The following is a 25,210-nucleotide window of genomic DNA, read 5'->3' on the forward strand; positions in this document are numbered from 1 at the left end:
CATAGAAACTAAGAGGTGCAGGAATTGACTTAACTTTTGTTTATACTTAAAATATAATTTGCTTTAAATTTCATTTGCTGCTTCTTGTCAGATGCTTTGCCCCAGCTGCGTTCCCTCAACTGATTGTCATCAAAGCTGAAATCCTGGCACAGGTGATGTGGCTGCGGATTCCATCATTGACTCTCATCCTGGTGGCTGAAACTCAGCAATGAGAAACTTTTCACTGCAATCCAAACAGGCTGCTCCCACAGCCTGGGAAGGGGAGCAGAAAACATGCCCTCCCCTCTGTCTGCCCCTGTCCTGAGCCTGCATGGTGACCCTGTGTGGTGACCCTGTGGCTCACCCCACAGACAAGCCATCCTGAGTCTCCCACCAAGTTGATTTACAGCCTCTCCTTAAATGCATGTGTGAAGGAAGGGGAAACTGAGCTGTAGTTAATCTCATGTTTCTAAGCAACCAGGTAATTCTCTGCAGCCAATCCCTAAAGGGAAATTCCTGTTTTCCTGCACCACTGCTCAGAGGACACCTTCCTCTTTGCCTTCTCCAGCTCCTGGGCAACAGGCAGTGGAGTCTGAGGAGGTTCACAGCTTTGCAGCACTTCTCCAAATGCTGTGGGGGAGGGCAAGAAAGCAGAAAAATGGCACTTTGTTAATGATCTGTCACAGGTAAGGAGGTGTTCCTTGCAAAATCAGTAGAATAGACAGAATGTGAAAGTTTGAATGTTTTTTCCAGAGCTAAACTGAAAATCACAATCAAAAGTTAGGGGTGGGAAGCTGTGTTCTGAGAAGCTTAAAGATGTCTGAATAGTGTATTGCCAGTCCTGTTTACAGTGAAACCCATTTGCTGCTTAGTTTTGGTGATAGAAGTGACTGAATTCTATTCTGAATCTGTTTAAGCCCCTCAGAGTGACTATAAGCAACTAGCCTTCTATTGATAAAAGGCTTCTGAACCTCAGACTATTGAAATTGGAGTTACAGGAAATTGAAATGAAATGAGATCTCTCAGCTTCTCCACTGTTGGGAGAATGGATGCCAGGCTGAAGCTTCATAATAATAATTATTAATTTTAGGGCTTTAAAAAAAAATTCACATGGCCTTTACACAAGCAGTTACACTGCAGGGACCTCAATCTGCTCAGCTCCACCACTGAAGGTGATGTGTAGTGAACCTAGAGATGTGCTGGAATGGTGACAGGAATTGGGCAATGAACTCCAGTCACAGCTCCAGCCCAGTGGGGAGGGTCAGTACCTGACCCTGGAATTAGCTCATTTGGTTAGAGCATGGTGCTAATAATGCCAAGGTCACAGATCCGATCCCTGTACAGGCCATTCACAGAAGGGTTGGACTCAATGAACCTCACTGGTCCCTTCCTGCTCAGAATCTTTTGTGATTCTGCTCAGGGAAGCAGTGTAACTTTAAAGGAAGCAGATAATTTGAGAAATGCTTCTGTTTGTTGAAGGCTGCTCATTTGACCAAAGAGAACTACTGGTTAGAGTGGGGGGATGGCAGGGGAAAACGCTAGACATTCAACAGTAGTCAACAGGAGGGAATATAGTTAATAGAAACAGACACGCTGTGTAGGACAGGTGCATCACTGTTTTGAGGTTTGGGGGTTTTTGCCTTGCCTGGTGTTCTATAATCTGGACCTCAGCTGAGAAACTGTCTCTGTTGGCCTTTGTCCTGTTTATTGACAAATGCATGGTATTGGCTACTGTTGAGAACACCAAGTCCACTTCCATTTGACCCAGATAAGATTCTGTGTCAAATGGACAGTTAGGTGTGATCCAGCATTCTGTCCAGAAAAGTGCACACTAAACCACTCTGCACAAAGGTTTTATAGCTTGGGTAACCACATGCTGGGAACACAATTCTTTGGAACAAGTCTACAGGCCTGATGCATTTAAGCCTGTAACAGGCATGTGCTTTTACAGAGTGAAGTACAGAAATAGGTAACCTTTTGAAAATATAACTTCAAAGTTATATTCTTGAGTTATAACTTATGGAAGGGGCACTCATGAGATGGACTTGCCTTTGGCTGAAGTGCTGACTAGGCAGGGTGCCTTGTGCCATGTACCTCCTCACTTACTTTGGGGGAGCCACACCTCTGTAATGGCCAAGTAAAACTTCTTCCCCAGCATCACCCTGGCCCTTCACTGGTTTGCCTTGGAAGCACAAGGAAAGGTTCACCTGGGTGTGGCCTGCCCATGGAGCAGCCTGTGCATGGGCTTGCCTCTCATGGTGATGTGCAGGGGAACACAACCAGGGCTGCCTGGGGCTGGACAGATTTTATTTCCAGGCAGGAAACGCTGTCAGGGCAAATTACGAGGAAATCTTCCAGCAGACTCATTTAAGTCTTAAGTCTTGGCTACGTTTATCTCTTCATGTGGCAGTAGAAGAGCACGTACGACAGGGTAGTGTGGCTGGCACAGGGTAGTGTGGCTCATGGGGCAGTGTGGCTTACACAGGGCATTGTGGCTCACAGGGCAATGTGGCTTACCAGACAATGTGGCTCATGGGGCAGTGTGGCTCACAGGCCTGCCCTTGGAGTTCAGTGGTGCAGCTGACATGGGCATGGCAGGTCCAATTCCATGGCCTGAGGTCAGCATGGGTACCAAGGAGAGTGTCTGGCTGATACCTGGCAGCCTGTGCACAGTGAGTTTCTTCCTCTATGGTACTTTTGTTGGAAGATCTGACCATGGCTAAAGGGAGAGATTAGTGAGCAGGAAGTGCCTGACAGATCAAAGCTATTGTTGTAATTTTGGTTTGGGAACACACAAGAAATATTCTATCTGACAACCACCAGCACTGCATATGAGGTAGCTGTTTTCTGTCAGGCATGTCTACTCTCAGCACCAACATGGGCTTTCATCTGTTTTTTAATTAATGTTAATTACAAGTTATTAATACTTTTTTAAAGAGCAAAATGCAGCTGAAAGCAATTACTCCTAATTACTAATTTGTGTATGTACACCCAAAATGGTAATCTCTTCATCTGAACACCCAGTTCTCACTGGAGTCAGTGTGGTTTTGCTTCCATTTTTTACTTCAGTTTTGGATTGTATGATAGTCTTTGTTTTTAATGGCTTCACTGAAAGCTACAAGCTCTCTTCTCACAAGTTCTGTGATCTTCTGGAAAGCATGATTTAGTTAACAGTTAAGGAGGCCTCACTAATGAGATGTTCTTTGGTTTTGGAAGAATGCTTAAATCACAGTCACTGGCATTGGGAATTTATCAGTTCTTGCAAGTTGTGCATAACATTTGTGCTGGATCTCAATTTCATCTGTGAACATCATCCTTTTTCAGAAGCTAAAGGCCACAAAGGCAGCTTGTGCTGATAAATTTGTGGTACAGTTCAATGCTGACCTTTGCAATCCCAGATGTCTTTGGACTTTAAAAATTTAATTCATAGATAGCACAGCTTTCCATCTGCATATTTTCATCCTTGCCAATGTAGGAAAGATTCAAAGCTGCCAAATTCTGCCAGTGGGAAATGGCCTTTCTGGTACTGCAGTCACAGTATGGTGGAACAGATTGTTAGATGGTTTGAAATCTGCTGAGACCACCTTCGGCTGGACTCCAGGAGATCAGAGGGCTGACATCCAGCTGGCACCCAGTAGTGAGCAGCGTACTCTGCTGGAGTCCACGTTGCTCGACATTTTGATCAGCACAGAGTGTGCCTTCCTCAAATGTGTAAACTACACTAAATTAGGGGTAGCAACAGCAAATGAGAGACCCCAAATCCACAGGGATCAATGTGGTGACTAGGCCAGTGTGAAGCTTGTGGAGTTCAGAAAGGAAACCAGTCTGCACCTTGGCAAGACCAACCCCTTGCAGTGGCAGAGGCTGGGAAGCAGCTGTGTGGCTTGTAGTCCAGCTGATATGGACGTGGTAGATCTGAAGGTTGAAAACAACCCAGCAATGCACCTTGACTGTGAGTAAGTGAAGCCATTTTCTTGGTTACATTGGGAAGGTCATTGCCTTCTGCGTTTCAGTGTTAGTCACGGCCAGTCTTCTCCAAGAAGCGATCACACTGCGGTTGACATTTACTGACTGTGGAAAGGCACTTGCCTGAGAGATGGTGCATTCCTGAACACTTGCATTTGTCTGAGCACTTGCATATTGTCTGTGTTTTTATCCTAAAGTTTTACTTGAGATGTGCCTGTTTACACTTCCATAGGAAACCTGAAAAAAGTTGAATAAGGCAGGAAAAATGTTATTGGGTATTGACCAATCATTAAAGCAATGACTTTTCTTTGTCTAAAATAGCTCAGCTTTTAAAAAGAACTGAAGGAGGAAATAAAGTGATTTTTGTGCCATCTATTCTTAGTGTTACAGAACTGCCTGCCCTTTTTGGAAGATGTGCAGTACTGCAAGTGCTCAAGAACTTCTTTCCAGAAGCCAAGACCTGCAGCTGAGCCCTGTGCCCATTGCCCTTTGGGCTGCCTTTCCACAGCCAGCAAATGCCAACTGCAGTGTGGCCACTCCTTGGAGAATATTTGTTGTGACTGTGAGGACTCCCACGTGGAGGCAGACAGGACTCTGCCATGATCAGCCTTCAGGTGTTTTAGTTCTCTTTAGCAAGCTGAGTATTCACAGGGCCTTTGTCATCAAAAGTTGTTCTCTTATTTTTCTTGTTTTTACATCTGTACCTCAAATGTTAAATCCACCTCTTAGCCTGAGGTATATCCAGAGTACTTTTCCTGCACTAATAAGGGTAAGAGGACTTCTGACTGTGCCACTGGCACTTCAGAACTGTCAGGCTGTTAAGGAGGAAAGCGCAGCTGCCAGGTCTGCTATAGATCTTGCACGTGTCTGCAGGCAGCAGGGCCAGCCTCCATTGCAAGGCTGTAACACAGAGATTTCTGGACTGGAGAAGCATCTGTTGCACCTCCCATCCTACCTGGGTAGGTATGGACCATGCCATGTGTGCCCAGTCCATCCCACTGTGCCCCAGGATAGCTGGCAGCACCAAGCCCCCTTGGAGAAGCTTCCAGGGATTTCAGCTAGCACCAAGCTTTGCAGCTTGGCTGAGAGCAGGGATTTTAGTAGGTTTCACCTGTGGAAAATGATTTTTAGCCATGGTCTATATTTAACCACCTTCTGTTTGTGCATAATTAAGTCACTAGAACAAGATGGATTTGTTTCATTTTCACTGATACGGCATCTTGCAGTGAATGCCAGTCAAATCCCACACCCTGAGCCCAGCTCTTGTTTAACTATGTGGCACATTTCATCCTGGAGCAGCTTGTTAAATTAAACTAAAAAGGAGGGAATCTTCATCTGCCTGGTGATGTGCCACCAGCACGGTGAAAACAGGACAGTTGTGCCAGTCCTGCAGAAGGCAGGGATGCCTGTGTGACAAACACATTCCCCAGCTGAGAGCCAGAATGTCTCAGGATCAGTGGGTGTGTGCTCTGCTCTCAGACCTCTGCTGCCAGCCTGCTCTGCATATGTCCAAGGGACCTTTGACTCATCTAAGCTCTTTCTTATATATGAAAGTCTGGATCTGCTGGATGTTGTTCTCTCCTAACTAAAGATTTAGTTCCAGTGAAGAATACCTGCTGCCTTTAATTATTCATTCCTTCGGCTATGAAATAACCAACAGAGAGGATCCTTTCATGGTGAGCTGGATTTAAAAGGTAGCAGCCCCTTGTGATTCTGATATTTAATGCATGAGCGAGAACTGAATGCTGCTATCAGGCCTCCTGAGATGGTGCATCAGCTGCTGCCTTTGGGCAGCATAATGCAGAAATGCCTAAGGGGTGTTGTGTTCGTCTTGTGCTGGCCTGAAATGTTATAGCTGGAGTGACTAGGTATGTGTATTGCTCCCCTAACCACAGGTATCACAGAACAGCATCAGAAATGGGTTATGATTGCTCTGGTTTTCCAAATTGTTGTCTGATAAGAAAAGGAACTATCTCTATAGGGCTGCACCACATTATCAGATGTGAGATGAAAAGAAGGAATGAGGAAGGGAAGAGTAGGAGATAACCATGTGCCAGGATTACAGCCAAGATCAAAGACTGAATGGGAAATCAGCACCACCAAAACAGAGAGGTAGGAATGAAAAATGCAAAGCAGGCAAGGAGGAAGATAGTTATTGATCCTTGTGTCTCCAACCACTTGTGCAAAACAAAGTCCTCCACTTACATCATTGGGAGTAGGACTGGGATGAGCAGCTAACAAAATGTGTAATTTAAATGTTGTAAATCAACAGTATGTGTATTTTTTGCTGTGGCTTATCACTGGATAGGTAAAGGTAAGTATTAGGGAGAGGCAAAATGTAGAAACTCTTAAGATAAGGACTTTTTTTGTAGTGCAGACCCTGCAAATACACAGGAGGGAATGGACAGTCAAGCTGTTGACAGACATTACACATACCTAGTTTTTATCACAGCTTTATGTTACATTTTTGAATGCTTTTAAGAATCTAGAGAATTTAAAGGTTTTTTTCAGCTGGTTTTTTCATAGACATGCAATCAAAATGTTAGTTCTCATCCTAAGGCCTTACAAAATGCTTATGGAAGGTAGGGAGACTGGGGCATGAAAACAAATTTGTTTGCTTCTCTCATGTTGGTGGCGTACCTCAGCCAATCCTTTGCTTTAACTACCAAACTGCAACTATTGCTGAAAATACAACCATTGTATGCAGCCGTTGGATAACTGAATATTTTGTTAGACATGCCATAATTTTCCCTCCTTTATGAGGACTCATGTTTTGTTTATGAAGTGTCTCCAGTCTGGACAGCAGCAAAATTCTGTGTGATGTATGTGTGACTCAAGAGACTAAATAAAATGGCTCAAGGGCTATTAAGACATACTTTAACATACAGTTTAAATAGAAAGAAGCCAGTGCTGCTGCCAAGACAGGCAGAGCTATTACACACCCTTTTCCCTCTTGGCTCATACAGGCACAAGTGTTTGTGTGACTGTGCAGTGAATTGGATCGAGTGACCAAGTTAAAATAAACCCTTTTGTCCATCAGGTTAACTTTAGCTGACATCAAATCCTGCATCTGGTTTCCCATAGAATTACAGAAGGATTTAGACAGGTCTTCCCTATCCCCCCCTCCCAGCCATTTGAGTCTGTGAGCTGATGGAGAACATTAGGCAAATCAGGTGCTATCTGCCTGCTCTCATTGGGTGTGTAAACCATGAATTTGTGATAAAGGCAGGGAAAAAACAGATACGGCACTACACGTCATGTTTAGTCATATCGCACTGAAGGTTGAAGAAGAAAGCAAATTGTCATTCTGGGTCTTTTTTTCCTGATGGGGTATTGTAGACTTGCAGCTCTGTCATGAGATACATGTTATGTGGCTGATGAAGCCTGCTGTAGGCAGGCATTTCTCCATTTCTGCATCTCTGCTTTTGATTGCTTCCTAGGATGGAGATTTGAATTCAACTACATGAATGCTTCTAAGTTAAAGATGTAGTAATATTTTAGTTACAACCTCTGTTTTCAAGAATAGGCTACAACAAATTACATGACTGAGTTACAAACATATTCAAATGTGACAGTCACAATAAAAGTAGCAAACAAAACTTTTTTTTCCTTTGAAGATGGTGAGAATATCCCTTCCCTTGCAAATAAGCTCTGATCCAGGCATTCCACCACTACCCTATTTATAGGCATAAGGGCTTTAGTTTGCTTCCAGACCCTCATGGGGAAGGAGTTGAGGGCAAAATGAGACAGGCAGAATTTGCTTTTCTTGCTCTGCATTCAGGTCCCCTCAGAGGGTGTAAAAGGAAGTCTGAGGCTCTCCTGGGTTGGATTGCAACTGGCTGTGCTAAAATACAAGATGAGCCAAGAACAGAGTTGTCATTAAATGTTTCCCTCCTTTTGGTGGGTGCCAGGATGTGATGCACAGGCTGATGTGGGACAACCTAACTCAGGAGAGAAGTGTATCCTACTGCCCCACCTCATTAAAACCAGGAGTTATTTTAACACTACCTTTCCCATTGCTGTTAATAGATTATATGTTGTTTCTGGACAATGAAACAAAGCAGAGGTAACTGAGATCACATTTATTTCTCTGCTGCATTTGCCAGAACATGCAATGAAGAGTTTGACAGCTCTGCACTGACCTGCTGGCTGCAGAGCACCAGACAATAACTGATGTGATCCAAACTTGGAGATATGAAGTTAACTTCCAACTTTTTTTTTTTTTTTTTTTTTTTTTTTTTTTTTTTTTTTTTTTTTTACATAATAAAGCCGCTAGGTTATATTAGTTTGGCATTTTGTGTGATGTGGGTTTTTTTTTTAAATGGTTCCAACAAGCTTTAGGATGGATTTATTGTACTGTTAAACTACACTGTTGTTCTTTGCTGCTTATGTTATTAAGTTATTATGTTTATCTCTGAAGATAATGAAGTGAACTAAAAATTTACTTTGCTTTACAAAGGTTTTAGGAGACAAACTCTTGGCTAGAGAAAACAGCCTCAACCTGGCATTTAGAGTATCTTTTTGAATGATTTTCTGGGAAAATTACATAACCTACATTTGGGATCCAAGCTACCATGGGGAATAGAGAAATTGAATGCATATGGGGGAAATGACAGTGTCTCTAATTGTGTTTCTTGTCATGAGTCTTGGAACATCAATAAATGTTTAAAAATGACATTTTTTGAAAGGGTAGGAGTGCATTTTTCTGAAAGCTTTAAGCAAGTACTTCAGCTTTTTCAGAACAAAGCATAAAAGCTAAACTGACAAAGGAATAGAAGATGATGAAAGTAATCCTATTTAAAACAATTAAATAAATACATCCAGAAAACACTGGCAGCTTACTAAAGAAATACTCAGCAAGTAATTTCAGTGGTTTGCTAGGCAACAGGTACTTGGGCGCCTAACGTGTAGGTGACCTGAAATCTTCAAATAATGCTTTTGGCTCCAGAGCTGCACCAGGATATCTGTCCTTTCCTGTGTGCACCACCAGTCCCCCTGTGGCACCTCCTTAGCCTTTTCCTGCCTCTGTGCCAGGAGAGGAGTCTCAGCCTCTGCAGATGTGGCTGCAGGTCTTATATCCTAGTCACAGTTTATGGATATTTTGCACATAATAATTTGAGAATTTGTAATAGAAAAGTTTATTCTGATATGTAGACAGAATGAACTAGTTAAAAAAGTCAACAGATCTAGTGGATCGATAATTGAATGATAATTCAGTAAAACTCAGTACACTGCATTTTCAAAAAACACTTGACAGTTCAGTGTAATTTTAACCAAGACTTACAGAAGCTTAATGCTTCAGAGTTGGATAGTCATCTTTGGAGCTACAAAAATATCTGGGGTGCTGACATTACTCCAAAGATAAAATCTACAGACTGATATTTACTTAATAATGTCCATAAATCCTTCATTTTCTTCTTCCTTCCTTTCACCCAGAATCATTTTGGCATGGAAAGTGTTATTTTCCATCACACTGCCATTGCATGGTTCTTTTTGATGTATCACACTTGCACACTTCCCACAAGCTCTGAGCTGCTGATTAATCTTATTAAGGAGTTGTACCCAAATTATGCAACAGGAGTCAGTGGGCCTTTTGGAAATCCTAACAAATAGCATTTAGTCAGCTGAGGTACACTGTGCTTATTGATGAGAGTGATGCTTTTAAAAGTGGCCTGCACAGCTGTTTCCTAATTGTGGAAAACATTTAAACTGAAAGCAGTTTAAAACATAATGATGCTTCTGTAGAGGAACCTTTCATGTCCCTGAATTATTTACAATATTTATCTGCTGTGCTTGCTTTTCCATCTGCCTTTCATAGGCATGAAGAAAAAATGAAACTGCCTGTGATTTGCAGCTACATTTTTTCCTTGCTACCCAAAATGTTCCTACTGAAGGTCAAATTATCAGACCTGGAGAAGAGACAGAGATATATAGCATGTTTATGAGGAAACACAAGAACTGCTCAAAAGCAGCATGAAGCAATTTGCATTCAAATTTGAGGAAGAAAGGTTACAGAGGAGAGGAATTTGCAGAGCCCCACAAGAATCTGTGTGCACCTAGTGAGACACAAGACAAGCTTGGAATTAGCTGAGGTGTTTCTGAAACCAGCTTTTTCTCATATTTTCTGAAACATTTTATTTTCTGGTACTTGGTAATTGTAATAGAATCAAATAATCAATTTAATGAGTAAGAATAGAATAGGAAAGCAAAGTAACAATAACTAGAAGGGCTGTGCATCCAGGAGAAGCTACCTGGAAAAAGGGGCTCCTTGGCAAATAATGCTTGCTTGCATCTGGAAACAGTACAGAGCCTGAGTGCAGAGAGGACCATGGGAAAAAAAAGTAATTTAAAAAAATCACTTAATATTATTGTCTAGTGATAGAATGGAGGAGCAAATGACAAACTGGTGAATCTGCAGAATTTATTTCTGCTGTTCAAAGTACATGCAGCATCAATTTTTAATGGGATAGGATGTACTTTTTGGGGAGAGAGGAGTATGCTTTTTTTTTTTTTCTTTTCATGACTTGACTCAAGAAGCAGAAGGAGGAGGGAATGGTGGGATAATCTGAGGAACATGTGACTCCATATCCCAGGAAAAATTGAAATCCAGCCCTAGAGAAATGCCTGTAAATTGCAAAGGCAGATGAACTCTTCAGGAAAGGATAAAATAATGCCAGCCACTAGTGTGGAAAAAGCTTCCAGGCTGCAATTAAAGGAGCTCGAAGAGATTAATGAAGACAGAAAAAGTAGCATCTTATCCAGTGTGCATATGTTAGACAGTGGCACGCCAAGTGTGGAGCGAAACTCGTCCCTTCAGGCTGGGGCTAAGGAGGAGAAAGGTAGGGCAGTTCCCCCTATGGGCCAGGCTGGCAGAGGTGCTGTGAGGCTGCCCTGGTGCCTGCAGGCCCTGGGGTGCCAGGCTGAGGGCAGGCTGGGGCTCCAGCCATGGCACTGCTGCTCCAGGAGCTGCTTTGCTGCTGCCCCCAGCACCTCCTGCCTGGCTCAGGAGGGTCAGCAAAAGGGGATCATTCTGACAGAACTGGGTTAGCTGTGGGTACCTCTGCAGCTTTGAGGAGAATTGGCAGGAGGGTACAAATCTGGGACGGTGATGTGGGACACTGGCAGGAGCTGTGTGGAGCACGAGGACATGCAGCTGCAAACGGGCACCCGGAGGATGTGCGGGTTTCAATTGGGCCTCACCTGTAACTTCCTAACAAGGAAGGAACTCCCTTTTTCTCTAAAGCAGCAGAGTAGATTATCCATTATCCAAAATGATCCATTTTCCAAAGACTGATACATCTGATACTACTCATACCACCAACTCCATTCAGGGCAGAGGGTTTCACTGGAATGAGCGTTCACCCAGAATGAGCATACTGGTGTGCAGAGCTAGTTACAACACCTGTGAACCTCTTCAGTACAGACAACTGCAGACAGTGTAACTTGGTTTCAGGGACATTTTTGTACAATTTCAAGCAAGAACCAGGCACGTGAAGGTTAAGCATGAGTTGGTGTTTCCAAACTGAAGGCAAAAATTCAGGTGTATGATAATTGGCCATCAACTTCTCATTGATCCAGGTTGCAACTTGAGAAACTATAAACTTTTTAAAGAAAGGTCTTCTCCGAAATTGGATTGCTGACAGCATTCCTTAATGCAAAACAATTCTACCTTCTCACCTCTGTATCTGAAATGAATACAGAGTCTCCAAGCCATAAGAAACTGCTGATGAGTGCGTCCAGACCAGTGCAGATCATTTGAGGTTTAAGGACTGCAGTGTGAGAAGTTCCTGTCCAGGAACTGCAAGGCAGATAGTCTGAAGGGAATGTGTCCTTGAGAGTGCAGCACAGGTGGCTTTGTGGGAAAAGTGCTTGGATATGCACCTTGTGCACAGGTCATGAGTAGTCGCATTGCTTGGGGACTGAGCTGCTTCCTCAGTAAGAACACAGAGTCTTTTTTGATAACTGTGGTATTCTCTTTTGCTCTAGGCACAATTCCTGAAAAAAAACCAACCAGTTAAGAGACGCCTTTTTTCTTCCCTTCTCAGAAAAGAAGAGGCAGAAATGAGATGCTTTGAATTGAAAGAACATTCTCATATATCACCATACTCACAGAATTTATAACATTATTTTGAGAAGAGTCAAATTCTTCCCTTAAAATTCTTTCTTCTTGTCTTTGACTGATAACTTCTCTGCCCAGAGCATATTCCAGAAGTGCCAGGATGCTCTTACAGGCCAAAGGCAAGAACATTGGACAGTCGGTGCAGACATGCCTGGAAGCAGCAGGTTTCTTTATAAACACTCAGTTGATGTAGTATTTCCTTTTTAGAGCAAGTAAATACAATGGTGACCTTGTCTGTCAAGCAGTTGCATTGTTAGGAAAACCTTTAATAGTAGCATTTTCCATATCCCTAGCTGCTCAGCAAACCTGCTTCACTACAAAAAGCTCTCCTGATGAAGGGAGGGAAAGAAGACGGGTGTTTATACAACCTAGTCAGCCCAAGGGAAAGCAGGCACAGCCCTAGGGAAAGCAGGCAGAAGTGTCGTTTTCTGATCTCCAGGAAGGAATTAGGGGTCAGGCTAAGATAAACAGATCTACAAGGGGATGGAGAAATAAATCTCCAGAGGATGTTGGCATCAGTGAAATAGTGCTCACTGAGAGCATAAGAGAAAGTAACTGCTCTTTGCTTCTAGTCCACATTGAGCAGACTCTTTCTGGTTTAAAAATACTCTCTGTGGTGACCTGTCTGAGAATAATTTTGTGTTACTTTCCTGACTTTATTTCTGGCTTTTGATTTCCCATAGAGATCTGGAGCCTGATGGATTAGACCTGTTTCTGGGAGTAATTGTGGCAGTCAGGAAGGGCCCCGTATCTGGAATGTGCTTTCCTTGGCAAGCACTGGGTGGTGGAAACCTTCAGGGTGTGACAGGAGACCTATTTTTTTACTTTGGTTCTTATGCTTACTGTAGGCGTTTTTCTGTGTGTCCAACTTGGGATGACAATACTCGTCTCCCACCCATGGGCTCTGTGATAGCTACACTGTCTAAGACATACACTGCAGAAATCTTTCATGGCTGTTCTAGTAACAGACAGCTGGTTTAATAAGGCCAGCTCTTTTATAAATAGGTTAGTACATTTTAAATTAAGAAAGTAATTTGTTAAAGCAGTTGACTTTAACAGGGCGTGTTAGTTTTTACCAGTAAAAGTGAGTGAAAGGCTCTTGGTGCTGGAATCCAAAAGGGTTGTTTTATCCAGGTACTTCCTTCTCCCTGATCTTTTTTTTTTTTAATACTTCAGTCCATCTAAGGGTCAGACCATACAAGGTTGTGCAAAGAAGATGGTAAATTGATGTCAGGTATGGTAACAATCATCTATTTATCTGCAGTGGTGGAAGTCCTACTGTAGACTGGACAGAGCAGGCAATAGTGAAAAGGAAAACCACACCCAAGCCTCTTGCCTTGCCACTGCTACACAAGTGTGAAAAGGCAAAGGTTTCTCACTTTTTCTCCACCTCTCAGGGCCTTTTATCCAGAGTGGTTTTTTGCCTCAGCCTAGAACATGTCAGCATGCATTCAGCCCAGGTCTCTGACCTGTCCCACAGCTGAGACTGCTGCACTGCAGTACCTGGTAGGAGAATGTGCAGGAGGCATGTCCTCACACAAAGGTCTGCCTGGCCAAGTCTTCTCTCTCTGACAGTGTCAAAGGGGGGTACCTAGTTAGTATAAGAACAGGGCAAGAGTTTTCACAATTTCCTCATCCAGTCTGCGACTATTTGCAAAACAGGGACTTCCAGAGCCAGGAGGAATTTTGCTGGTGAACAACATGGGTGAATTTTCCTTCTGTGACTGTGCCTCCCCTTAAGCTCTCACTAAATGTGTTGAATCCTCATTGTCTGGCTGTGAGGACTTCAACAGTGCAACTACGTCAAGAGGCAATTCCCTTAGTTTTATTTTTAAACCTGTGCCCTGGTGTTTTCGATTAGTTCCTTAGTTCTTTTGCTGGGAAAGACACCAAATAAATCTCTCAGTGCCACTCATGAGACACCTCACACAAAGAGAAGAAATTATTCTGTCAAATCCTAAAGCTCCATTTCTTAGATCAAATAATCTTACTCTTGCCACCACTCTTGTATCAAAAGATAAAAGAATTGTTTGTCACTGAAAATATCCATCTGCCAGGTAAGCAGCCACAAGAGATTGGCATGATGTGTTCCAGCACCTCTGTTCTGGTAGAGATAAGGATGACAGGGCAAAGGCTGGTATCACCCACTGACTTTTTTTCAGAGCCAGCTCTTCCTAGGCAGAGACACAAGACAGCAATTACACCCTGCCAAACCCACTGCAACTTGGAGATCTTGTTAGGAAACATGCCAGGACCAGCACTGCATCCTACTTGTAGGTGGATATTGGCAAGAAGTTCAATACAGGGTAACCAGAAGGAATGCTGGAAATATGCAGCTCCTTCTTCTTGCACCCTAGAAGTGAAATATTCACCAGGATTTATGCTTTATCCGCAAGGAAACTGGGACTAATGCTTACATTAGTGCCTGGGTAAGGGGGGAAACCACACACCATGGTGACTTCACAGATTTCCTCCACTGGTTCCCAGGAGCTCCTCGGGAATGTGTCATAGCTTAACTGGTACAGCTCTGGATCTTGCTTCTAGAAGTGATTGGTGCTCAAGTGTGCCAGGCATGATGTGAAGTCAGGATACAGTCCCTTTCCTGGAATGCCTGTGGTACCTGGCTGAGCACCAGCTGTCTCAGACTTGAAGAGTAATTAGTCATGCATCTCTATTTTGATGCCAGAGGTTAAAAATGTTTTAGGGCTACTGCTAAAGTAGGAGATGAGGACTTGCATGAATTGACTTTTAGAAGTAACTTGAATCACTGGTTAGGTTTGTTACATAATGTTGTTACATTATTAAAAATAGGTGGATCCTGAGAAATTGTGGGATTTGATTAGAGTGGGCAAGTTTCAGGGATACTAACTCAGCATTGATTAGCCCCTCTCTGTACTTGAAGAACAAACTGTTAGTACAAGATGAGAGTGGAGCAACTGTATTTAGAAACACGTTTCCAGGGAAACATTAGTTTCCCTGGAAGACAACCCTGAGACATGAAATTTTATGTGACTCTTGGGACAAATGTTAAGTTTGAAGACTTTTTTTCCCCTTACTTTTTATAGCAAGTACATTCTGCTCCAAATTCATTCTCTTCAAACCTGTATGGTAAAACCTATTTTAACTGTGGAGTTCAGTATCTCAGTGGATTTCATTAAGAAAAGGGCCCACACAAGCTGCATTTCAAAGTTCCATCTCTTGCATAGCAACTCAAATCAAATCAGCTTTCAAAACATATCGTGGCATACCATGCAAAGTGTGATTTAAAAGAGCAAGGCTTGAGATGTAACTTGGCTTCTTGTATGACATCAGACAAATCAACCAAATGTAACTTGTTTGTAAAATCAGTATAGTGGTAATTTTTTAGCTTTTGCCATGAAATTGCGTGGATCAATTTTAAAGGTGTCTAAAAATCCAGAGGAAAAGGGTCAGTTTATACCAGCAGAAAGTTCTTCCTTTGACTGGCGGTTCCTACTGAAACCAGATGATTTCATCTCAACCCCTTTGCAGCTTCCTTACCAGCAAAGTTCTCTAGAAGACTGCTGTATCTCATTTAGTGAGCAAAGTTTATGTTCTTTATGCAAGATCTATGTTGAAATTGTAAATACTATGAACTTTTTAAGTACTTTTTGTCATTATTTCGTAAATTTTAATCTGTTCATAAACTCAAAGTTTTTATTTCTCTGCATGTTGTCTGTGACAAAAAATATGTCCTTTGCTATATAATTATACTTCTGTACCTGATTGTATCCAATTTTTTTTTTAGTGGAGAGAGTTGTCTGAAAGTCTAAGTGGAAGGATTTATATAATTAAGCTTTAAAATCCGATGTTTAGTGTCATAGAAGTAAATCAATTGATTATTGTTTTTCCAGCAGAGGCATATGAGCCAATACTAGCACTTGTAAAAGTCACTAGTTATCTCCATTTTTAATTTTCTGTCCCAGGTAGGAGAGGCAAATGAGATTTTTCTTGGGAATTTGAATGACCCATGGTCCTTTCTTCTCATCTGTTAATGTCAAAGTGTCTTTATTTGCTTACATATGTGAGGTTTAATGTGACCATCCTACAAAAAACAGCTATAAAATTAAATCTTTTCAATGTTGAAAGAACAGAGTAACTATTACTTATTCTTTTATTTATAATGAAATGATCTACAAATTAAATCTGTTTGTTTTAGCAGACAAAAAAAAAAGCTAAATCCTGATGCTTGTCTTGAGCTGTGGGTGCTGTCAAGGAAGAGCCTCTGTGGGACACAGCTGTGCCCAGAATGCTGCAGGATGTGAGATGAGTGAGGAATGAAGGTTCTGCAGACTTTAAAGAGGTGTGCAGCACGTTGTGGTGTCATAGCATCAAATCCTGATTAAATTATGTGCTTAGGGATTTCTGACAAGCTTTTTGTACTTAATTGCCAGCTACGTGTTTCATCTGGCATGGAACTGTAAGTAATTATGTTGCTGTCTTTGGTCCATACATGCTTTCTTTGCTTTTATCAACTGTTGCTCTCCAGCAAAACAGCAAAACCCTCCTCTGACAATGTGTCTCCACTTAGAGGATTCCCCCTTACTCTGCACTCACCACAGAAGATGAAGAGTGTTCATGTTATTGGTGTTGCTGTTGCTGACCATTTGAAAACAAACAGAAAGGAAATTACTGGTCTGTCAGCCAGATGCAGCTGTAGGCAATAGTGTGAGCTGACTGGCAGTAAAGCAACATGGAGCAAAGTTATTTTTCAATCAAGTTAGGCTTTACCCTATTAATCCACTGAAGCTGCAAAGGCTGTTTTCAGTAGACTCGTCACTTTATTAAATGGGAGCCAAAGCCAGAGGAAATCCACTTAAGAAAGGAAAGTTAAACAATGTAATTCTGCAGCTGTAGAAATAAACAGAAATAGAGAAGGTATATTTTCAAAGCCATTCTTACAGCTAAATTGCAGTCATAATTATTAATGGAAAAAATAAACTAAAGGGTAACCATAAAAAGTCTCTGTGAAGTTGCACTAAAACAAAATTCCCATCCTGACTTTTCTGGTGACTTTCTTATGAATGTCATTTTGGTGAGCAAGGGAAGAGTGGTCTGCTGATGAAGTTCAGTTGTAACATTTTCTCCTCTGTTACTTCCAGTATCAGTAACTTCTAGGGTTAATAGGTAAAAGATGTTTCTGTCTTTACAACTTTACTGCACTGGGGTCAATATACAAGTGCAAACAAAGGTAGCACAAGAGAGGCACACTGTTGTATCAAGTCATTGGCATTCCTTGCTTGGCTGAGCAAATGTTGTTATTGATCAGCAATTTTGGTATTGTTGGATACATGAATCATGAAAGTTACCTTGCAAATTCCTTGTTTTCTAAACATTAGGGCCTGACTTTGCAGTCAGTGTTTGTGGCTTCAAAGTTTGAATGATTGCAGATGAGAACCACAGAGCATGAAAATTTACCCAAGGCCTGAAAGGAATTCCCACAGGCATTTAAGATTTTGAGCCTTCTCCTTGACATACTTTACATAGGATTTTTTGATAGAGGTCATACTCTGGTATCCTTGACCTTCCTAGTAATATTTTGTAGCAGAGTCTAAATGCTGTTTTGCATTGAGAGTAATTTTATTTTTTTAATGATACCTCAGCTTCAAAGTAGCATCTTTTGCTTAAAGACTTGGTGTCTTCCTGTTGCTGTGCAGGAGGCTGCAGTCAGGTTGTTGCATTCCTGATTTATTTTTTCCTCTATGAAGATTTCATTGTGTTTCTAATCCTGAGGGGAGCTGACTGTGTATGATCATGTTTTAGTCATGATTACACAATTCTCTGGTCTGACTTTGCCCGTACTATGGATGCTGCAAGTGCTTTGATGGTGCTCATTACCATGCAGACTTCAAGCCTGCCAGAGTCCTTGGAATACTTAATAATGTCTTTCCATGATCTCCAAATGACACACAATGAGGATATGTGAACCCTGGCTCTCAAAATCCCTGAGTCATGTCTCATATTTCTGAAATGCTCTGTTTGCTTTAAGTCACTTCATAGAGCTGTAAAGAGCAGAAACTCCTCACAAGAGTAAAGTTTCTCAACTTAAAACCAGGCTCTCAAAACTAAGCAGTTGCTGGATGGCATGAGCCAGGCAAGGCACTGATTGCTGCCCAGGACCATGACCATCTGCAAAAGCTTCTCAGCTGAAAGCACCATGCAAAGGCAGAATGGCTCTGTCCTGGCTCTAACACAGCTCCGTGAGATACCTGGGATTCTTATAAAAGAATCTTGTACAAGCCATATACAGTCTTAAAACAGCTTTGAAATCTTTAGGTCTGAACATAGGGCCTGAGTGAGGAGATTTTGTCATCCCATTCACCTGCAGTGCCCATGCCCATGCTTGTACTAGCTCACCTGATTTCAGTGTTGGTGATGGGTCTGCATGCAGTGCAGCTTTCCTTATGCTTTTGGTGTCTTTTCCTATTTTACTGGATATTCCAGCTCCTTATGGATTGCCATAAGGAACTGGAGTGTGTAGTCCTGACAGCAGTGGTGTCCTTTCTGCTGTTCATCCATGCATCCATCTCATTTCCTATGGTTGAAGAAAAATGGAGGCTAAGGTATTGATTTTTCCTGTTGGAGAACATGCATGTTCCAGCTCTAAAGGTAACTGGAGGCCTAAGGAAGGTGGAGGTATCACCTATTAACCATATCCAGCACATACCAGCATTCCTCTCAGCTGAAATTGGCAGGTGTGCCTGTCAGAGAGAGGAAAAAGAGGCAGAACAGAAGCTGACTGATTAGGGCTCTTCTGACTCCTACAGTGGCAGGAATGCTGTCAGCCCTCATGTTCTGCGTTATTCCCCTTGCACAACATTCCTGATTTGATATGGCAAAAAAGCAAGAGGAACATGCACTAACCAGAAACCTGTTGTTAGAGCTTGGGGTGAGAGATGCAAGGCAGTGCAATGTGGGGAGCAAGAGTGAGATCTTGTGATAGTGTTAGTAAGTGCTCTTGGGCCAAGGGCTGCTGTACACAGTAGGCCAGCTCTGCTGCCAATGTGGGGCTTGACACCCTCCCTTGTGCTGGCCCTCCCTCTCATGCCAAAATGCCTTTATTCCTCTTGCTAGGGACTGTGACATATATTGGAAGGTCTGCCTTTCTCTGGAATATCAGATTAACTTCTTCTGAGTACAAGCTAATATAGCAAATAAATGGCTTATGTCCCTTTTTGAAGTGTATCTCTTAAACACATCTCAGGAGAGATCATTATGCATGCTGGGCACAGTTCAAAGCAACAAAATACGTGTTCTTTCCATGAGCTATTTTTTTCCCTTTTTTAATTTTAAACTTGGCTTTTGGAAAGATATGATTATGCCATATGAGCTCTGCAGATTGTATTAAAGGAAGGGCTTGTTGCTTGCATGATAATTGGTCCCTGAAGTTCTTGCTGCTCCCATTTGTTTCTTTGTAACAGAAGACACTGCTATGTCTTGTCCCCAGGGATGGAAAAGTCTGATAAGGAGGATGACAGAGCTGACGAGGTTGAAGGTACAATGCAACCACAGAGTATAGTTATGTAGTAACCAGGGCTTTGCTGGAAAGAAGATTTTCTTGCTAACGGTAATACTGTATATGAGGAACATCTCTGATAAACATTGTCTTTGGAAATGTCCATAAAGAGCACAGATATTTGCTTGGCACTTAAATCCAAATTCTTTTATGTTTGTCTTTCCTTCTGAGTGGATGTTCCCATGTTGTCTATGAAGGACAGTGTGAGTTTTTATGGTTCCTGCCACGTTCTCATTTGAAATTTGGAAAATAGTTGCAAAAAAAATATAGCAAGGTAGAGGCTGTGGTGCAAAAAAAATATAGCAAGGTGGTGGCAGCCACCACCAGCAAGGTGATGGCTGTCCTGGAAGCTGCAGCTGAACTATTTAATAACAAAGTGAAGAGGCATGTCAGTGTCAGTGCTGAAGATGCATGAAGTGTCTACAGCTCACTGTGATGTGGTTTTTGATAGCACTGATTTAATGCCATAAAATGGTACTATTTTACTGTTGGATCCTCAGAACAAGAGAGCTCACACACACATTGCTCTTTCTTGGGTTTCATCCTGGCAGATTTGCTCAAACCTGCCTTCAGGCATACAGCTAAAATTGTGGAGCTCCATCAAGAGCATCAGTCAGTCATTTGAGGGCTGCATTTCCACATTCTTGGAGACTCAGGAAAAACTGGGATTCTGAGTGTTACTGCAAGCCTTAATCCAAACCCAGTCCAAGATTTTGTCTGATACCTTCTAGCTTTGATTGATTGGTAAGCTGTGCCAATACTATTTCTGACCTATGTTCATAGATTATAACCTGGTCTTATTTCCTGCTGGATCAAAGGAAAGACTGCTACTGACTTCAGAAAAATAATTTCTCTTCTCACTTTTGGTAGCTGGATAGCATCACCCAGAATAATACCCAGGACTTGCAGTTCACAGTTACCTGGGTGCTCACCAGGGTGCAGAGGGAACCAGGCTTTCTGCTGCCCACAAAGCCTGTGTTAGTGCTGGAGGGGCCAGGCTTGGGGTCTTGTGGAGGACACTGCGTGGTTGACTTTGCTGAACACTCAGAATTTTGCCCTCCTTAGTCTGCCTGTAACTTCTTCTATGTCAGGCACCCTTTTTAGAAAAGTAGGAGGAATTCTCTTGAAGCCTCCTAGAATACATCCCAACTGGTCATTTATGTCAAATGGCAACTCCTCAGGAGTATGTACTGATCACCTTGCTCTTGCATTTTATAAAATTGCATCTTAAAAAGAATTTCTACTGTGATTCAGCTTTTTATCCATTTTAATTTAACTTTGGCAGTATACAGTCTGCCTTCACCCATTTTTGAATGGTGGTTGCCTTGTGCTGCAATACAGCACCTTATATAGTGTAGCTTCTGCCTCTTATATGGTTTTTGGTTTTCTGTTCCTCTCTGCCCCTCCAAAAGAGTCTTGTACCCTCTACTTCAGATCATGCGTCTGGCCCACAATGAACAAAGCATCTGCTTATTCCTCCAAAGTAAAGAGGATTTTTCTCTAGTTAATATTAATCTCCATAAATCTCTTCAATCTTTTGCTCTTGGAGTTGCATGTTTTTCTGCATGTTTCTAATATTCACCTGAGTACCATGCTCCTCACTCTATTTCTTCTGTGCTGCTTATTGGCTTTGATAAAAGACATTAAAAGGATGAGTAAGTGGGAGAAAGGCAGAAGGCAGTGTGGCTCTGGATTCTGCATATCCATCCAAGGCCACTCCATTTCTTGAGGACACCAGTAGGTTTTGGTAGTCCCTGCACTGGGTTGCTCTCTCTGGCTTTTATTACTGCTCTTTCAGTACTGCATACATATAATTAAGTTTTACTTCTGAACCTCTGCTAATGCTGTGGTGTCCAGAAGGCTTTGTAAGCCTTGCTTCATTTGGATAATATATTGGCTGGGTAATCTTGAGTTGTTTGGGGATAGTGGGGGAAGCAGAAAAGAGAAATCCAGAAGCCACTGGTACCCCAACAAACAATTCTTTGTGATTTCAGGGCTTTTGCAAGGTAGTTCTGTGACACAATTGTGGTTGCCTTTCCTTACCCGATTTTAGAAAATGAAACTACCGTCTTTTAAGTTTCCCACATGTAAAGGCAAATTCCAGAGAAGATTATACCCCTCTGGCAGTTGTCTTCTCAGTTTTTCTATACCATCCTATGGTGCTTTAAAGATCCTGGTTAATAATAGCAAGAAGTCACATTTTGTGTTAAAGACTGATTTGCCTGAAGAAGCTCAGGAAACTGCCTGGGACTCTTCTGTGGAAAGTGGACGTGTTGCCAATCCCCTGTACCTGCATTTTCTTCATTCTACTCACAGATTTAATTACAATGGTTTCAAATGCATAAACATACAGTTAAACACCAACCTGTTAACATTAACTGACAAATATAGGAAACAGTGGGACTCTGGGCACGTGCTAGTTCTCATCTGATTTGGAATGTCAAGAAATAATCCTGACACATAATGTGGGTTTTGTTTGGCTCCTTTGCTCATCTCAAATTTTTCAGGCTTTAGCACTTTTGTCAGATCTGATGTATAGCAGAATGTCTTACTGCATTTCAGAATTTGATGTTTCAACAAAGTTAACCAGCCAAAATGATTTTTTTTCCTCTCTAGAAATGAAAAAAATGTGAAGAATAAAGAATGCTTCACAGTTTAAGTTTTCTAGGTTTGCCGTAAGTGAAGGTAAATGCAAAGTGGAGATGGAATGGACTGGACTCTGTGACTAGCGCTTACTTGCTGGATGTGGGATGGTTTCTGGAGGATGATGTATTTTTCATCTTAGATGCCACAGGGTAAGAATGGAGATCTTGCCAGGGATCACTTAGAAATCATACGTAGATACTGGTGCAGATACTGATATGGCTGTGGGACCCACTTCTCCATGGGGGAGGGAAAGGTTTGTGCCATGTCAATGTGAACTTTATTCAAGAGGCATTTCTTTAACTGATAAGAAGATAGTGCTAACTGGTACCTGACTGAACATGAACAACTATGATTTTGTTAGTTTCAGAAGGGCTCTCCTGATTTTATTTTTGAGCAAATGCAGAGGATCTGACTGGATATACTCCAGTAGGTAGAAAAGGTGCAACAGGTCGAAATTGAAGTTAAGCATTGTGCTTTAAAGCAGAGTTCAGTATGCCAGCAATGACAAGGGTGGGATATTTTGCCCACTGTAGAGCTGGGGACCTCAGTTCCTTCAAGAAACATCAGCAGTCCTGGGAGATGAACCATTTGGAGAAGCCAGTGCTAGTGCATCATGAACTCTGGGTGAGGAGCAACTCTTAAAACACGACATTATTGGTTGATTTTGCATTTCTCCTAATGGCAATTAGGAGAAATGCAAACTGGTAACAGCAAATCCTGTTTCTTTTCATACTCAGAAGGAGGTATTATGGTCCTTGAACAGTATGTAATAAACCACAAGAGGTGCTCTGCACAGCCTGAAAACCCCTTGCTGGATCAACACTTAAGTCACTTTTTAGATCAATTTCAAACACATTGAATTTAACCTAATTAATACTTTTGTTGGGTCCAGCAATCTTCACAGTTTCTCTTTTTTAACCTTGTCAGATTTTGTTTCATAACAATGCTGGTATGTAAATGAGAAATTTTGTTAATCTGTTCAATAACATTCCCGTGTATATAAAGAGTCATGCGAACAAAGATGTTTGCTTTGTGATTGAAGGGTACATGAAGGGGAATCTTTACCATCTGCCACTACTAAATTAGTTTTCAAGGGAAAATATAAATCCCTCTTATTGGAAGCTATTTTGATCAGCTCTAATAGTAATATTTTATGTAGGATTTCTCTTCCAAAGCCCAATAGAATTTACAAGTAAATTCCTCTAATTCTTTGGTAAGAGAAACATCTGTCTCAGACATTATGAGGATTGAAGCACTAAGCGTTTTTTAGAAATCTCATATTCATTCTGTAGTATTTGTCTGGTGCATGTAATCTTAATATACCAATTGCAGCAGTAAATATTTTGCTATAACCAGACACTGAAGTCCAAAAGAAACCTGTTTAGCTGCAGCTAATGAAAATGTAATGCTTGGGATCTTACAATGTTTGCGTTCTGCAGCACCAACCTGAGTTTTAAAGAATTTTGAACCAATAAGACTTGGGCTCTGCAACTTTGATGGAATGAAAAAGCCTCAAGCTTTCAACACCTGCCATAGAAACTTAATAAGGACCCTAATAAATGGGTCAGTTTCAACAAACAATTAACTTAAGAACTTCATCTGGAGGGCTTAGAGGCCCTGTTCATAAGAGGTAACTTGAGAGCAGATTCATGTTATATAGTGTAGTTAATGTTTCCTTTAGAAAACCAGGGTTTTTAAGATTTAATATTTCATGTGCTCCAGATTACATCAAATTGGCATATGGTACACAACAAAGCCTTCAACCCCTGTACAGATCAAACAGAAAATTTATATTAATCTTCTAAGCTCTTTGGGGGTTTCTGAAGCACAAGGAAAATATAGAATTCGCAGGGATTCATAAGCTTATAAAACTAATTTTGTGGGCAATTTGGCTAAAATTATTCCTTATATTTCAATTATGCCTTTAAAATTCACACTCCTACAAATATGGAGATTTTTATGTGCAAGTACTGAGTGCTCACAGAACAGTGTTTCTGGACTGCACAATATACATGAGAGGAATGTTGTGAGCTATTTTTTCATCCTCTTGTGAAAACATGTAATAGAAACCGTGTCTCTGAGCATTCATAGTTCAATGTGTTTAATGTAACTTTGTGTTGAGATGAAACAAAAGTACAAAATTTAATTGCACTTTCCCCTGCCCTACTTTACACATTTCATCTTAAACTCTCCAGTTCTTTTGCTCTAAGTTGCTACTCCCACACCCAGTCTCTCTTGCTCACCCCCTTTTACTTTCGATTACACCTTTAATCATCACTCCTATGTCAGATGTGTTGCTTGCATGTGCTCTGTCCTTGGGCTGTGCACCTGAACTTTGTCCCACGTATTGTGTTTGAACAGTAGAAGGCCTTCTGGACAAGGATCTGTACTTCCCTGGGGTTGTCAGCATCCGGTATCTGTCATCAACATCCTGTATCTAGTGCCTGACCACGTACTCTAATGGCATGGTCTTTATTTGCCTGTAGGCAATTGCTTGCATCTATCATCATCTCAAATTAACAATTTTCGGTAAAATCCTAAGATGTCAGTCTGGCTTCCTTTGTGAACACTGTTTGCAGAGAAAGGAGTATTCAGATCAGTTAGTATGATGCCTAGTAATCAGAAATACCCAAGCTGTGTCACAGTGCAGGAACACCATGAAGCAGCCCAGTTTAAAATACAGTTCTCATTTTATTTAGTGGCCTGGAGTTCAAAAGTGGATTGTTCAATGTGTGTTCATTAGAGACTGATTGATTGCTTAACTCTGTGAACAGGGACTTGGGGGTGAAGAAGGCAGGAGAGGAATTTGCATTTCCCAAGAATTAGGGTGTCTGAACCATATTCCACTTTGGAATTAGGCTGTAGTACTTGATTATCATATATTTTCCCATATATTTTTGTTGTGTAATAAGAAGTGCCATTTTCTCCAGATCAAAGACTTTGGCAAAGCTGGGATACATCCAGAG

At 41.6% G+C, this 25,210-nt stretch overlaps 1 protein-coding gene across 4 annotated transcripts in view; it reads left to right on the forward strand.

Annotated features, from left to right (window-relative positions):
- The window catches only part of CLMN (calmin), a 68,711-nt gene that overhangs the window by 20,239 nt on the left and 23,262 nt on the right, over positions 1-25,210 (forward strand). The window contains exon 1 of one of the 4 annotated variants that reach the window (XM_083864351.1): positions 559-665. The exons of 2 other annotated variants lie outside the window; for them this stretch is intronic. Coding sequence is in view for 1 of the 2 variants with exons in the window: in XM_083864350.1 (XP_083720476.1) it covers positions 22,384-22,393 (10 nt within the window). In the remaining variant the exon portion in view is untranslated. Of the gene's footprint in view, positions 1-558; positions 666-22,292; positions 22,394-25,210 lie in introns of those variants that run through there. One more of the 4 variants, XM_083864350.1, reaches the window with a different exon arrangement.

The sequence above is a fragment of the Zosterops lateralis genome (assembly GCF_965231275.1).
Source record: "Zosterops lateralis genome assembly, chromosome: 6".
NCBI classification, from domain to species: domain Eukaryota; kingdom Metazoa; phylum Chordata; class Aves; order Passeriformes; family Zosteropidae; genus Zosterops; species Zosterops lateralis.